Consider the following 14,091-nt stretch of genomic DNA (forward strand, 5'->3'; position numbering starts at 1 on the left):
TTGTGGATGAAGTTTAGACTAATATATACAATTTCCGAAGCAATCCTAAGAATCCACATACTGTTTGCCTCAAAATGCCAGCCTGGATTTCTTTCCCCAATTCATGTGGATTTACCCCTTCTAGACAAATTCTAATGAGTCAAAACAAAAAACAAAACAGTTGCCAGAAACCTGTTTGGAATATCTCACTGACACTTCCCATCTGAAAACACCCTCAATCCCAGTCCTCCTGCTTTGAACCTAAGGGGTTCTGTTTTAACTAAATACCTTCTAACTTTCAAATGCTACTTAGGCTACATGTTTATGCCCACTGCCACAACCCTATGGTATTTATTCCCCAGGTAATCATGCACTGGGGTGCAGTGGCGTAGCTAGCCACTTGGGTGCCCGGTGTGGCGCGTGCATCCTGCAGCCAGGGGTGGGACAAGCTGCCCATGGGGGCGGGGCGAGCCAAGGCAGGGCGCGCTGCTTGGAGCCTCTCTGCAGCCTCCTCCTCAGCCGTAGGGTGCAGTGGGCAGCCACAAGCCCTGTGCTACTCGAAAAAGCAGCGCAGCGCTTGCAGGCAGTCTGCCCACTGCTTCCCCTTCAGGAGAGATGTGTGACTCACGCACGCTGCAGGCCCCACGGTGTGGCACCCAGTGCCCTCTGCCTCGCCTAGCTACCAGTGGCGTAGGAAGAGCTGGGTGGTGAGTGGAAGAGGTGGGTGGTAGGTGTGGGAGTTATTTTTTCCAAAAAAAAAAAGGTTGTGAGCCCAATTTTTAAAGTTCTATTTTAAAAACACACATTTTTGCCATTTTGTCACCCCCCTCAGTGATTACACCTGGGGCGGACCGCACCCAGCGCACCCCCCTTCTTATGCCACTGCTGGAGTGTGCCTCATGTTAGGTACTGTCTCTCTCGCTGTTTTAGTTGCTTATTTCTCTTGGTCATGTGGCCCATTCTTTAAAGAGTGTGGTGCCATGCCCCACGCAGGGAGTGCAGCTGAGTTGTTTTGGCACTCCTCCCCAGGCAGCTGGCAACACTGGCTCTGGTGAGAGGGAGTCCAGGCCTGCTGTAATTCACCCACCCAGTGCTCTGCAGGGGCACCCGCTTTCCTGAGCTCCACGTCAATAGTCGGAAACAGTGAATGGCTTTCCTCTTCCTGGCCCGGCTTGCTTTAGATTATCAGCAGGATAAAGAGTGCTCTCAGACTTTCTGTCAGGCCTCCTAGCCCCTTCTCCCTTTCTTCCAAGTGGCCTTAAATTTTGCGTGGGAATTGTTCTGAACTATGGTCACACTTCTCAGCCTAGACTCAAGAGCTAGGTTTCACAGCCAACTCTAAGAAAGCGTCTGGGACGTCAGCCCTGAGGCACTGTGCACATGATGCAGTGCAATTTAGGAGCACTTAACATGTTTCACAGTTCCTCAGCATATAAACCCTTCCATGTGAGTTCACCACACATGACGTGATGGGATTTGTGCGATTTCTGATTTTACTGTAGGAACATGTGAATTGCTACTTGCTTCCAGAACTTTTGAAAACTGAAGTCAGTAGGTTATACTTGCATATTTGCAATTCTGCATCCATGTACATTAACATTGTGTAACCCAGAGTGGGACACATCTTCTGGGCAACTCTTGAAATAAGCTGTGTCCCTGACTGTGTTGCTGATACATGGGCATTTTAAGTGTGGAGGTGGAAGGTGGGTAGAAATTGGCTAAGGAAAGGTGGTTTGGCAGCAACATTGGACTTCCTCCCAAGCATATTTATTTACCCAAACAGGCGACTGCTATTGTTCTCTGTCTAGCTCCTCCCACCCTCCTGGCCCAAGCTTAATCCTGTGTAGACTAACAAAAAAAAGGGGTCCCACAGAGCAACATTATGCACTAGGAGGGTAAACATAAGGAAGTAACCCTTCCTCAACCCTGTAAATGCAAGCAACCGTGTTTAGGCTCCATGTAGCGTTTTACCAGCCCCAGGACACACGTGCAAACAAAGCTGCATCTCATTTTTCATGAACACATACATGAATCCAGCTTCACTCATGCAGCATTTCACGTGTTGTGATCTGTGTGTATGCGCAGCTTTGAGAACAGTCTGAAGCAGTCATGTCATACGTGTAAGGGTTAAACAGGTCACAAAAGGGGAAAGTTAAGCTCAATATTATTTCACAAGATTACAGGTCTAGTAAGTCTGCCCACAAAGCTTCAGCCGTAAATGGGGATATTTACCAAATAATGGGCTCATCCACACTGGAGTTTATTATGGATTTGAAGCTGCTTGTGTCTTTATATTTTGTATGTGTGTTGCATCCACACAATAGCATCCTCACCCAAGTAGTAACCCTCACTTCCCTCCCCCTGTGAAATCCAGATTTTACTGATCTGTGTCTAATCCAATAAGGGAATAAAATTCAATATAGAATCACATGTTAGCATATATATGTGTGTGTGTGTGTGTGTGAGAGAGAGAGAGATGATGTTTCACTGGGTGCCATTCATTGCCCTACCCTTCCATTTTGTTTCCATCAGCCCAAAGAAAAGGATGCAGTCTGCCTTTTCCCACCAGTGTGTTGCTGAACTCACAGTATGGAACATAGGTGGTCATATTAATTTCAGTTACTGCTTTACGTGAACCTAAGGTCATCTGGAGCAGTGTTTCCAGACTGTGGTAATATATGTTTTAAATATTTTAGAGATTTGTTTTATTTTATAATTTGCTATTGCTACTTTGGACCTCCTTCAGGAGGAAGGATGGGATGATGATGATTTATTATCTGCCCTTCACTAGCAGGTCCCAGAATGGGTTACAATAACTTAAAATTTAGTATTTTTAAAAGTTAAAAAAAATTAGTCACAGAAACATCACAGGTTTCAAAGGTGTGCCTTCAGCATTTGCAGAAAGCTGTGTAGTGAAGTTACCAGACACATCTCTGTGAGGAGGGAATTCCACAAAATCATCACCACCGTTATCATCATCCTATAAAACCTTCAGCAGGTACTGACCTCTGTTTAGATCATATTGACACCATAGTTATTTGGTCATGTGAATTGACCCACAGAGTGTTGGGAAACTACCTCTTTAACAGGTTTGTTTGACTTGGCACAGAAGAGGGTCATGCATCCCCCTCTCCCCGTTGATAACTCTGTGGTACATGAGTGAACCTGGCTGATCCACAAATGATGGTTGTGCACAACAAGACAGGCTAGAACTTAAGGCAGTACTGCCCATCCGTTGTGATCTGCATGTCTCTGGTTTCCTGTAGTGTGTCAAAAAAGTTGCATAGCACTGCTGTAATCACAGCCATGCACAACTTCCAGAGGCAGACAGTTTTCCCGGGCTGTAGATTAATCATCTTCAGGACTCCATGATACCTTCTTTCCTCAGCAACTGTAAACTGTTGTTCCTGACTAGAATCTAAAGAGGCAGAAAGAAAACCACTTCTCTCCCAGACTGGGAGCAGCTTGTTCCTTAGCCTTGGATTTGGAAAACATGACTAAAGGGAGTTTCTTGAACCCTGAACACCAGTGGGGTGTCTCTTCATTTCAAGCCTCTCTCCATTGGGAGCTCAGTCCAGCAACCTCCCAGTGCATTGCTTCCTCCTGCAGGAGCAAGAGAGAGGCAAGGAACAATGGGTGGAGAGCAGGAAATGGTGCATGGGAAACAGGATTTCATGTCATTGCTGTGCTGTCTGTGAGGGCCTCTAAGCATCCCTCCCCCAACAGACTCCATTCCTGCTCTGGCTGAATCCCAGCCAAGAAAGCTCTTCCCACTGACTCGCAGCTCTTGCTCTGCCCAAACCATTCTCACTCTTAATCAGTTCCTGAACTGCCCAGAGGTTGCTTTTGCGTGCATGTTTGCGTACCCCAGGCTGAAGCACCCCAGGAAGGCTTCCCAAGCAAGCATGGAAGAAACAGGCAGGTCATAATCTCTTCTGCAACAACACGTGGCAGGGAACAAAGCGCTGGAACGGGTGGAGGGCCTCGGAGGGGACAATCTGAACTCCCAAGCAGGTGGACGGAAACTCAGCCAGAGTTTCTTTTCCTGAGGCTCGTAACATACACTTCAGAAAGCAGGAGCGGGATTTTCTAAACCAGAGAACCAGAATCTGTCTTCCTCATGGGGTGTGTGTGAACTTCCTTCGAGCTACTCTGACCTATTCAAAGCAATGGAAGACACAGGAGCATCAGGCATAGAGGACGCACTCTGCAAATGAAAAACAACGCAAATGCCCCCATCATCATTTCCTTTTCTGGATCCGTGATGTCTGAGCTCTCCTGACACTGTGTATACTCAGGAAAATGAGACTGGGCAGTCTTTGTGTTTTAACTCTCTTCTTGCATCTGGCAGGTAAAGTCCTTTTTCCCCCTTAACAGGTTGGTGGGAGGTGGGTTGCTATTGGTTTTGGTGGCAGAAAGAATGGCACATGGAGAAGGTTGCAGAGCTAGCAGTTACAGCTCTGTGCCAAGGTAGAACTTACCGCTATTGGAGTCAAACAGTCCGGGACATAGTGTCAGGAGAATGGTGCCACATAATACTTGTTCTTCATTTGTAAGAAATCAGTCTTTTAGTGTGGCAGCACCCAATCTTTGGAACTCCCCGCTTATCAATATCAGCCATGCCCCTTCGCTGTACTCTTTTTTGGTGTCTGTTAAATACGTCGTTTAGACTAGCCTGTCCAGACAGGTAGAAGGTTGATGTATTTTAATCTGCTTTTAGGTCATCATTGGTTTTAATTACTTTTTAAATGTTTTATTATCTTTTAAAAAATCGTTTTTACTGATAATTTTATTGTTTTATTCTTTTTGTAAACCACTTCAATGTTGTTGGTTTTTTGGTTGTTGTTTTTTTCCGTTTTCATAAATATTATGAAATTAAATAAATAAATAAAAAGGGGTGGCCATCCCATCTGGTGATTTCTGGACAGGAAGCCAAAAGCTACTCCTATCTGGAATTATACTGGTATTCATTACCGTATATCCAATTAAGGATAGGTAGTCTGCAATTTGTGTACTCAGCAAATTGGGGGACCACTATGAAAATACCCAACAATTACAGGTAGTACTGGGAGAATCCTTGAATGGCAACAAAAGGGGAAATCTTGTTTAGAGCTCTGTGAACACCCACCTTTGTTGTGCTGCGTTGCTTCATATGTAGATGCTGCATTAGCTACCAACAGGACCAGTATTTGAATCAGGTTGACCACCCTCAGCAGTAGTCAGCCCTGTTTAATTGGGTGAGGAACCCCTGGTGCCACCAGAATGGTGGGTCTGGGATTTAAATGTTTTCAGAGATGCTGTTATGTGCAGCCCCATGTGCTGTTTCTGCAACATCCTCTTTGTCTCTCCCAGCTAAGAGTGGAAAATCTTAGCCAAATGGTGAGCGATGGACAAATCATTCAATTTCTGATGTGTGTCATTTTTTTGCATGAGTTCACTCATAAGTCCTTTCTATCCCATTTTCACATTAATCTCTCATATATGTGTGTGGTGTCGTTTTAGTTTTAAAAAACTACATGGAGTTCCACATCTAGATACATATTTGAGGGCTCCTCCAATACCAGTGTTCTACCATGAGGGACTTCTGCAACATGTTCTGGACACAAAAATAGTGTGTCGGTAGTGGATTTATTTTTTTTCTATTTCCTAGTTTGTTCTTTGTGATGCTTCCCCAATGCTACCACATTATTGTTGTCCGGGAAGGTTATAGCGCAGGAAAAGCAGGACAAAAATGAACTAGAACATTTGTGGTATAAATAGTTACACGATGTCAACAGGCAGTGGCAGGATATGCACTGATTGGAAATGAAGCTGGGTGACCACCCCAAAACTTCTGCAGGCCAAAACAGTATTGAAAGCAGGATTATGTGTGACAGCCCCAACAGCATCACGATCACCAATAATCATGAATATGAAATAAAAAGGACATCTGCAGGGGTCCTTATACATATTTTCTTTTAAAATTCACACCTTTAAACATACTTTAATACTGTTGCTGAGCTAAGGTCTGTGATGGAGCATTTGAGGAACGTGAAGAGCTGATGGGTAACTAAGTTCTGATCTGCAGATTGGTCTGATCAGGTTAATCTGTATTCACAAAGACTGAATTCCATGGCCATCTCCAACCTTTCCCATCCAGGCATGGAACACAGTGAATAGAGAATGGAAGCAAAGCAGTTTGGGTAATGCCAGTCAGTGATATTCCATGGGCAATGGGTGTTTCGATATCATTCTGATCGCCATTTGTGCTACAAACACATGCTTGGGTGATAGAAAGAACCATCATATGGCTGAACGCAGTTGTTACAGGAAAATTGGGTGATACAGACATTGTTGGCTTGGGTTTACATGTACATTTCTTTTGTGTCTGTTCAGATAAATCTTGCAGAGTTTCGAACCACTGCAATGCCCCATGAATCCCTCTCAAAAGAGAGATTGCAGTGAGTGGACACATCATGTCTGTCTCATACCATCATAGCCTGGAAAAAGCTATTGTGTGTATCCAGTCCCAAAAGGCCACAAATGGATTATTTATAGCCCTGCTCTCTAGCTAAGTTTGTGCATTGAAGCTATACTCAAGCCTGTGTGCTCACATGTTTCTTACTAACAGGAAATAGCTTCTGAGGTGGGTAGGGTGGATTTTCACTGGGAAAATAGCACAGGTAAAAGGGTTAACCCATACTGTGAAATGAAACGAAATGAAACAGCAGAAGGGCAACGTCTTCTGTGTTTCATCAGAATATAATTAGCCGTTTTCTGAAAAGTGACATCAGAATGTCATATCTAAGAAAGGTTAATAAGAGTTGCAAGCCTTCAGGGTCACACAAGCATAATGAGAGAGACAATCTGATCAATTCAAATATAAGGGTGGCATTCCAGAATATATAATGTGTAGTAGAAGTATTCTGATAATAGCATCATTGTTATTACTGAAAAGATTTCTGGATTTCTATGCTGGGAATAATGTGTGACAAACACATTAATTGTCACATGGTGTGTTTACATTTGTGTGTTGTGATGTATGTACATGTAGACAGAAGTAGGCATGCTTAACATGTAGGGATTTTGTCATATTTGACAAAATAATAGCCCAAAGACTATTAATGTGCTATCTCATCATACAAGCGATCTCTATGTTCCTTTCCAAATTCAAACAAACACACGGATAAATATTTTAAGTGGTGGTATAATGATTTGTTTTCAAACCTGTACTGTATGTGTCCCGAGACAGAATAATAATATTGTTTTTAACATATTAGATAAGAACTTCCTGCTGTGTTGTTGAAATTGCAACAGAGGTTGAGCACCAGCCACTGTACCTTTGTATTAAAAGAATTTGTGTATGTGTGTGCGCACACACACACACACACACAAATACAAAACAGTTCTACACACAGAATCTGTTATTAGATGTAAGCAATGAGGTATACATATACATATTCAACTTATCAACAAAGATTCTACGTTCAGTGGCTCTTCCCAGAAAGAGATGGTGATTTACTAGGGATTTACTAGAGACAATGTCCCTGTTAAATAGGAACAACTGGAGTTTATATCTGTCGAAAGAAAGCACATAGCTTCAGATGTTACTTTCATGAAGATGAAACACAAGTATGTCACAGATAAGCAGTCCCTGGCTACTTTCACCTGAGTGAAGCTGGCCCTCACAGTGGGAGAGTTCCCTGCTCCTCTTCTAGAGCCTACGCAAGGCCTGGCTTCGATTGTGTGAATTATGCTGAGATCGTTTGCTCTCCCTGTCCTAAAATAACACCTTCTCTTGTCCTCCCAATGCAGGAGCAATTATGGATATCACCCTGATGGCCAACGTCTTGAGTCCCTCACACACCAACTTCTACCTCTCGTGTGTGACTGGTGAGCGAAATGCCAGCCTCCAGATTGACAGAGACAATAAAATTGTCATGACCCACCCCAGGTCCAGATTCCAGATGTACAAGAACAGCAGCCATGCAGTGCAAATGAGCGGCTTCTCCCGGGCAGACCTGGTGGGCATCACGTACTGCTTGGGGCAGACTGAGTCAGAACAAACCAGGGTGGTTTATGTGCACAACAATGTGGATGGTAAGCTTGAGAGAGATTCAACATAACACTGGAAAAGATAATATGCAGATATGTGGTTTCTGAGAACTGGGAGCGAAATGTACTTTGAAGTTATTCTTTCTCAAAGTTAGGTCCTTACATCATTGTGATAAGACCAAGGCTATGGTAATGGAGTCTTGTCTCTATACCCTCCTCAGACCCAGACCCTGGGGTCATTCTTGCAATTTGTTTGCATACCAGGACAAGGAAAAAGCAAAAATGAGTATTACTCAATCTAGGGAATTCATTTCGTTTTAGGCTCAGCCAGATAAATGTGTGTTGGGGTGTGTGTGTGAAATTGATTGCAGCAACAGTGCAATGTATTATTATTATTTTATTTTTATTTTTATTTTTATTTATACATACATACGTACGTACATACATACATATATACCCTGCCCCTCTGGCTGGGTTTTAAAAAGAGGAATAGATGAAAGAAGCTAGAGGGAAAAACAGCAGGTCTCAGCAGTGAGTGGAAAAAGATGTTGTCTGTATGCCAGTCTACCCATAGATGAAAAGGAGGTCCACAGCAAAGAGGAAGACCTGGAAATTTCTCTGAAGATGGGTCTGCCTAGGCCTTGTCACCACTCGGTCACCAGCAGAGGCAGAGCCACAGCAATAGCCTCATGGAAAGAGCATCATTGCCACTTACTGGGAAGATGGCTGTGAAGGCATGGCTGCATAGATGCACAAGAATGACTTCACTGCTGATATCACTGCCAAGAGTCTATTGTTGTAGCTCCACCCCAATGGGTGAGCCATCCCTAGTCACTGGACTTACCAGAAATGGCAGACCTGTTCTCTAATACTAGGTTTGTTTATTTGTTTGTTTGTAGTATTTACTTTGCCCCCTTGCTGTAAAAAAAATTCCTGCCGACATCTGTGGAAGGGATTCTGGCATATTTTATTTATACAGTGGTACCTTAGTTCTCAAACTTAATCCGTTCAGGAAGTCCATTTCAAAACCAAAGCGTTCCAAAACCAAGGCACACTTTCCCATAGAAAGTAATGCAAAATGGATTAATCCGTTCCAGACTTTTAAAAACAACCCCTAAAACAGCAATTTAGCATGAATTTTACTATCTGACAAGACCATTGATCCATAAAAGCAATAAACAATGTACTGCAGTCACACAATAAATCAATCAGTAGCTGAACTAGGTTCCACACAGTCACAAAAACAAAATAAAAAAGAGCCGCAAAAACAGACCTCAGCAAAACACTCAAAATGGAAGTGTGGCACTCAAAACGGAGCACTTTTGGCTTCTGAAAATGTTCACAAACTGGAACACTTCTGGGTTTGCAGTGTTTGGGTTCCAAGTTGTTTGAGTACCAAGGTGTTTGAGAACCAAGGTACCACTGTATATGATTTTCATAACTGTTGCCTACTAGTACTCATAGAATGACATACACAGATCTAACCATGCAGCAAATAGGGTCTCTGTCTTGGATGCTTTAGTTGAGATTCCTACATTTCTATAATTCTATGAACTTAAGGGCACACATTTCCCCTGGTATCCTACTACAAAAGAATTTCTGGATGCTATGGTGCTAGTCAGTCATTAGTCATATGAGTGATTCTTATTGCCGGGAAAAGACACATCAGTCAGATAATTTAAACAAAGAACCCAGGAAGAATATCTGAAAATTGACTAGATTTTCTTATCTTAGAAGGCCTTTGAAGTATGATAAACATTGATTTGGGTGAGGCGGAACAAAGACACCACTGGAAATCCAGGCTTTGTTACAGATACAATTTAAAGCATGACTTTGGGAGATATGCTCATAAGGGAGGGTTTGGAAAGAAGAATAAGGATGATGTTAACGATAAGATGCAGAACAATCCGAACCCTAACATTACCTAAAATGGGCACATCAACTTTCACCTCACTTGTTGTATTTTAATATTTTGTTGGAAGCCGCCCAGAGTGGCTGGGGAAACCCAGCCAGATGGGCGGGGTATAAATATTATTATTGTTGTTGTTGTTGTTGTTGTTGTTATTTTGTTCTGGACACTGTGAGTTAGTACCTGCACCAAGCCTACATGATCACCTTTCTCCTTGCTATATGTGTAGAAAATGCCACACACAGTTTGTTCCACCCTTGTAAGGATTAGATCTTTTAGCCTGGCGGCCTTTGCACTCTGGAACTCCCTGCCCATTGACATTAGGCAGGCATCTTAGCTGTGTTGTTTTCTGTAGCCATTAAGAACTTTTTTGTTTAGACAAGCCTTCCCAGATTAGTGAAACTGACATGTATTTTATATATGACATGTATGTAATATTTTAACTATATTTTATAATGTGTAGTTTTAACTGCTCCTTTATTATTATTTTTAAGGTTAAATTGGCTTCAAATCTGACTTCTATCAATAATTTTAATGTATTTTTTATTTTAAGTAAACCGTTTGGAGTCCCACCCCACCCCTAATTAAGTGGTATACAGATTCCATTAAATAAATAGAGTAAAATAGGAAAATATACATGTTGAGCAGGATGACGTGTTTAGGTAAGGTCTGGAAATCCCAGACAAAGATGGAATGACAGATCTGGGCAGTCCAGAGCATGACCCTCTGATGATCAGGGAAGAGAAAATATTGCAGGTCCTGCTTCCTAACCCAGTCTCTGTTTCTGTCTGACCCTGCAGCCAACCTCGTCCCAGAGAAAGTGACACAGACATTCAGCCTCTCCCAGCCAGCTGTACTTGTTGCCAAGATAAAGCACGGGAAGAACGCAGACATTTTGTGGAAAAGGAATGGCAAGTGCCCCCCTCTCCCAGCTGCACGGCTTTGGGGAGATCTGCCCCTGCTCCAGTGCTTCCCCACCCCACCCCATTCCTGGAACAAGGCCCGCCCTCAGTCATCCTTGTCAATTGAAGCTGGCAGTCTAGGCCGAGACCTGCCAGTGGGCTTGCAGCTGGATGCCTTTGTGCTTCCTCAGTTCTTCTCCTACCCAAACTTCTCTGTCAGTGATGTCCTTAGAGGTTGCAGGAGCCTCTAAGCCCTATCCAGGCCAGTCACAGGCTGGAGTGGATTAGCCTTAGTAGGGCTTATTCAGAGTTCAGTTGTCAGCTCTCATGCTTTTCTTCCTCCCGGCCACTTTCATTTGCAGGGACCTACTATGACACCAAGGACCAGGGGGAGGTGAAGGAGAGCCAGTCCACTCTGACCCTGTCGCCTGTCAGCGTGAGTGACGGTGGGATTTACAGTGCTACATTCATTGGGGACAGTCCTTTGTCAAGTGCCTTCTTCCGGCTGATTGTGCGAGGTAAGATAGTGCAGAACCGAAGAGATGCAGGTCAAAAGGAACCACGGACGTCCCTACTAATGTCTGTTTACATCCTTTGTTATGGGGTGGGTGTGATTCAGTGTCTCATCATTTAAAGACTCCCAGCTGAACATGTACAGCTTCTATTAAAAACTATTGTCTGAGATCATAAGAAGACTTTCTCTGTGGTGCCTCTTTACCCATATGCCAGTCGTCACTTTAAGTTGCTGCCAGAGGGTAATGTACACATAGTTGTGAACTTACCCTGAGCATAGTGGCTGTTGGAGACGGTTAGTGACAGCACTGTGGTTAATGCTGCCTTGTGCTGTCCAGAGATCAGGCTTCCTTCCAAATCTTCTTTAAATTTTATTTTCTTATTTTATGTTTCTATCCTGCCTTTCTTCCGTCATGGCACTCAAGGCAGTGACCAGACCATACCTGCCTAGTTTCATCAAAGCAGTGGCCTCCTGCGCATTCAGGCAATAATCTGTCTGTCTCTTCCCAACTTCCCAGGATGTGCAGCCAAGAAATGGGGCTCTTCTTGTGACAAGGACTGTCCCGACTGCCTGAATGGAGGCATCTGCCACCATATTGAGGGAGAATGCATCTGTCCACCAGGCTTCATGGGCACCCGCTGTGAAAAAGGTTAGAAGCAATGTGTACATGGTCTTGGTAGGAAGAGATGCCTCTGCTCCATGAACTGCACTTCTAAATCTTCACAAAGAGTATAGATGGTTGAATCCCTGAGAAAAGCTCCTCAGACTTAGGCATGACTCCTTAGGCCAGTGGTTTTCAACCAATGTGCCATGGCACCCTGGGGTGCCTTGAATGACAGTCAGGGGTGCCTCTGTCCCTCTTTTCTTCCCTCCCTCCTCTGATGCCGTCTTGCATCTCTGCCTCCCAAAGGCTTGCACAGCTGTTTGTTGCAGCAGCCCTGGCTACAGATGCTGCCTCTGGGGCTGGTCAGGGGACAAGGAGTAAGCAAGCAAGCAAGCAAGCAGGTGAGGCAGTCCACTAGCCCTTGCTGTTGGGAATGGACAGACAAGTCCCAGGCCGCTGTGGGGCAGTGTGAGGAGGCACTTCTCTTTGGGGCTGGGGGAGCTCAGAGACCAGGGGCAGCAACAGTGGCTGCCCAGGGGACTCCCAAGGAGAGGGGAGAGGAGGCTGAGGGAACACTCCACAAGGGAGGGTGTTCAAGAAAGGGGGAGAGGCTGCCAGCTCTACAGGCACATGGTGACATAACTGGGCTCCTGAGGCCCACAGAGGTGCTACAGAAAGAATGTAGTTGGTCAAGGGAGCCGTGGACTCAAAAAATTTGAAAGCCTCTGCCTTAGGCAATGAAGCGTGGGTAGAAGGACATGGAGTCCCAAATAGCCTTCACACCTCACATGTCCCAAGTCCCTTATCTCTGCAGAGGGATCAACTGGTGTTGTGTGAGAAAAGGTACAGAGATCACAGTGGAGAAACTTGGCATCACAACAAAGAGGAATTATGGATTCATTGTAAGAGTTGTTCTGATTATGTGCAGATAGGGACACAGGAAGGAACAATGCATGGGCAATGTAGTGCAGGGTTGGTGAACATGTGTGGCTTTGTCAGTACAGTGGCAGCAAATCCCTGACAATAATCTTCTTGCCTTGCAGCTTGTAAGGAAGGCATGTTTGGGCGAAACTGCCAGGAGAAATGTCATAACAAGCAAGGCTGCAAGGGGCTGGCCTTCTGTCTGCCTGATCCTTATGGCTGTTCCTGTGCTACTGGATGGAGTGGTCTTCAGTGTGGCTCAGGTATGTCCCCCGCAGTTTCTTTCTCCCAGCTCTATGACACTTTTGGACACCAGGATGATAAATGAGATGGGGAGGTGGGGGAAGCTGACCTACTCAGAAAGGCACAAGATGCAAGTGTATGGTGTCTGTTCCACAGAACCAAAGAAACTCTGTGCTGCCTTTCCCCTTGCTTTCCATGTTACATTTGGCAGCATAAAAACAAACCTCGTGTAATGCTTGGGGTGCAAACTTGTAGGCCACCTTTCGTTGGGGCAGTTTCCAGCAATACATAAAAACACACCGAGGAAAGAAAATTAAATGTTAAAATAATACAATTAATAAAACAGTAACAGAGCAACCGAATGAGGCAAACTGGTGGCTACAAGTTAACATAAAAAACCAGGAGAATAAAATTGTTTTTACCTGTCAGCAGAAGCCAAATTTAGGGCACTCCCAGATTGTCACTATTTTCGGGTGGGATTCAATTCCATACCAGCAAATTTAGGTTGCGTAATTATAGTTTACCAGAAGGCCTCACCGTATTAGACTTTTCGCATTAAGGAAAGTGATGGAGAATGCACTGGGATTGCTTGATTCAAAGTTGTATAACCTCCCTGCAAACAAATCAGAACAAACGCTCAATAAATATTGGGCGTCACCTAATCTCCCCACAAACTTTGTGCAAACAAATCAGGTTGAATGCTCAACAAGCAGGTGGTCTGAAAGCAACCAGAGTCTCTGCCGCCTGGGCTTCCAGGAAAAACAAACTCCAGAGTTGGGGAGGAAACGATAGAGAAGACTCTCTCATGCACCACCATCAAATTTTCATGTAGTACTTTTAAATAGTAAAAATGACTTAAGTTCGGTCAATTAATTACAATAGGTCTATTCAGAGTAAAACATAGCTGAATAACACCCATGTCTTTCTTTAGAAGGGTGTGGTAGATCTCCACCCACATGGCCATCATGTGATTGATTTCTTGATA

General features: G+C 44.1%; 1 protein-coding gene across 4 annotated transcripts in view; it reads left to right on the forward strand.

The window, feature by feature from the left end:
• The window catches only part of TIE1 (tyrosine kinase with immunoglobulin like and EGF like domains 1), a 45,801-nt gene that overhangs the window by 11,078 nt on the left and 20,632 nt on the right, over positions 1-14,091 (forward strand). For 2 of the 4 annotated variants that reach the window (XM_083445657.1, XM_083445659.1), the window contains exons 4-8: positions 7,774-8,058; positions 10,723-10,833; positions 11,187-11,342; positions 11,856-11,987; positions 12,986-13,126. In XM_083445657.1, the coding sequence (XP_083301783.1) occupies positions 7,782-8,058; positions 10,723-10,833; positions 11,187-11,342; positions 11,856-11,987; positions 12,986-13,126 (817 nt within the window). In that variant the 5' untranslated portion in view covers positions 7,774-7,781. Of the gene's footprint in view, positions 1-3,692; positions 4,331-7,773; positions 8,059-10,722; positions 10,834-11,186; positions 11,343-11,855; positions 11,988-12,985; positions 13,127-14,091 lie in introns of those variants that run through there. The other 2 variants (XM_083445656.1, XM_083445658.1) reach the window with 2 other exon arrangements.

This window comes from Podarcis tiliguerta, assembly GCF_965153285.1.
Source record: "Podarcis tiliguerta genome assembly, chromosome: 6".
In the NCBI taxonomy this organism is placed as follows: Eukaryota; Metazoa; Chordata; class Lepidosauria; order Squamata; family Lacertidae; genus Podarcis; species Podarcis tiliguerta.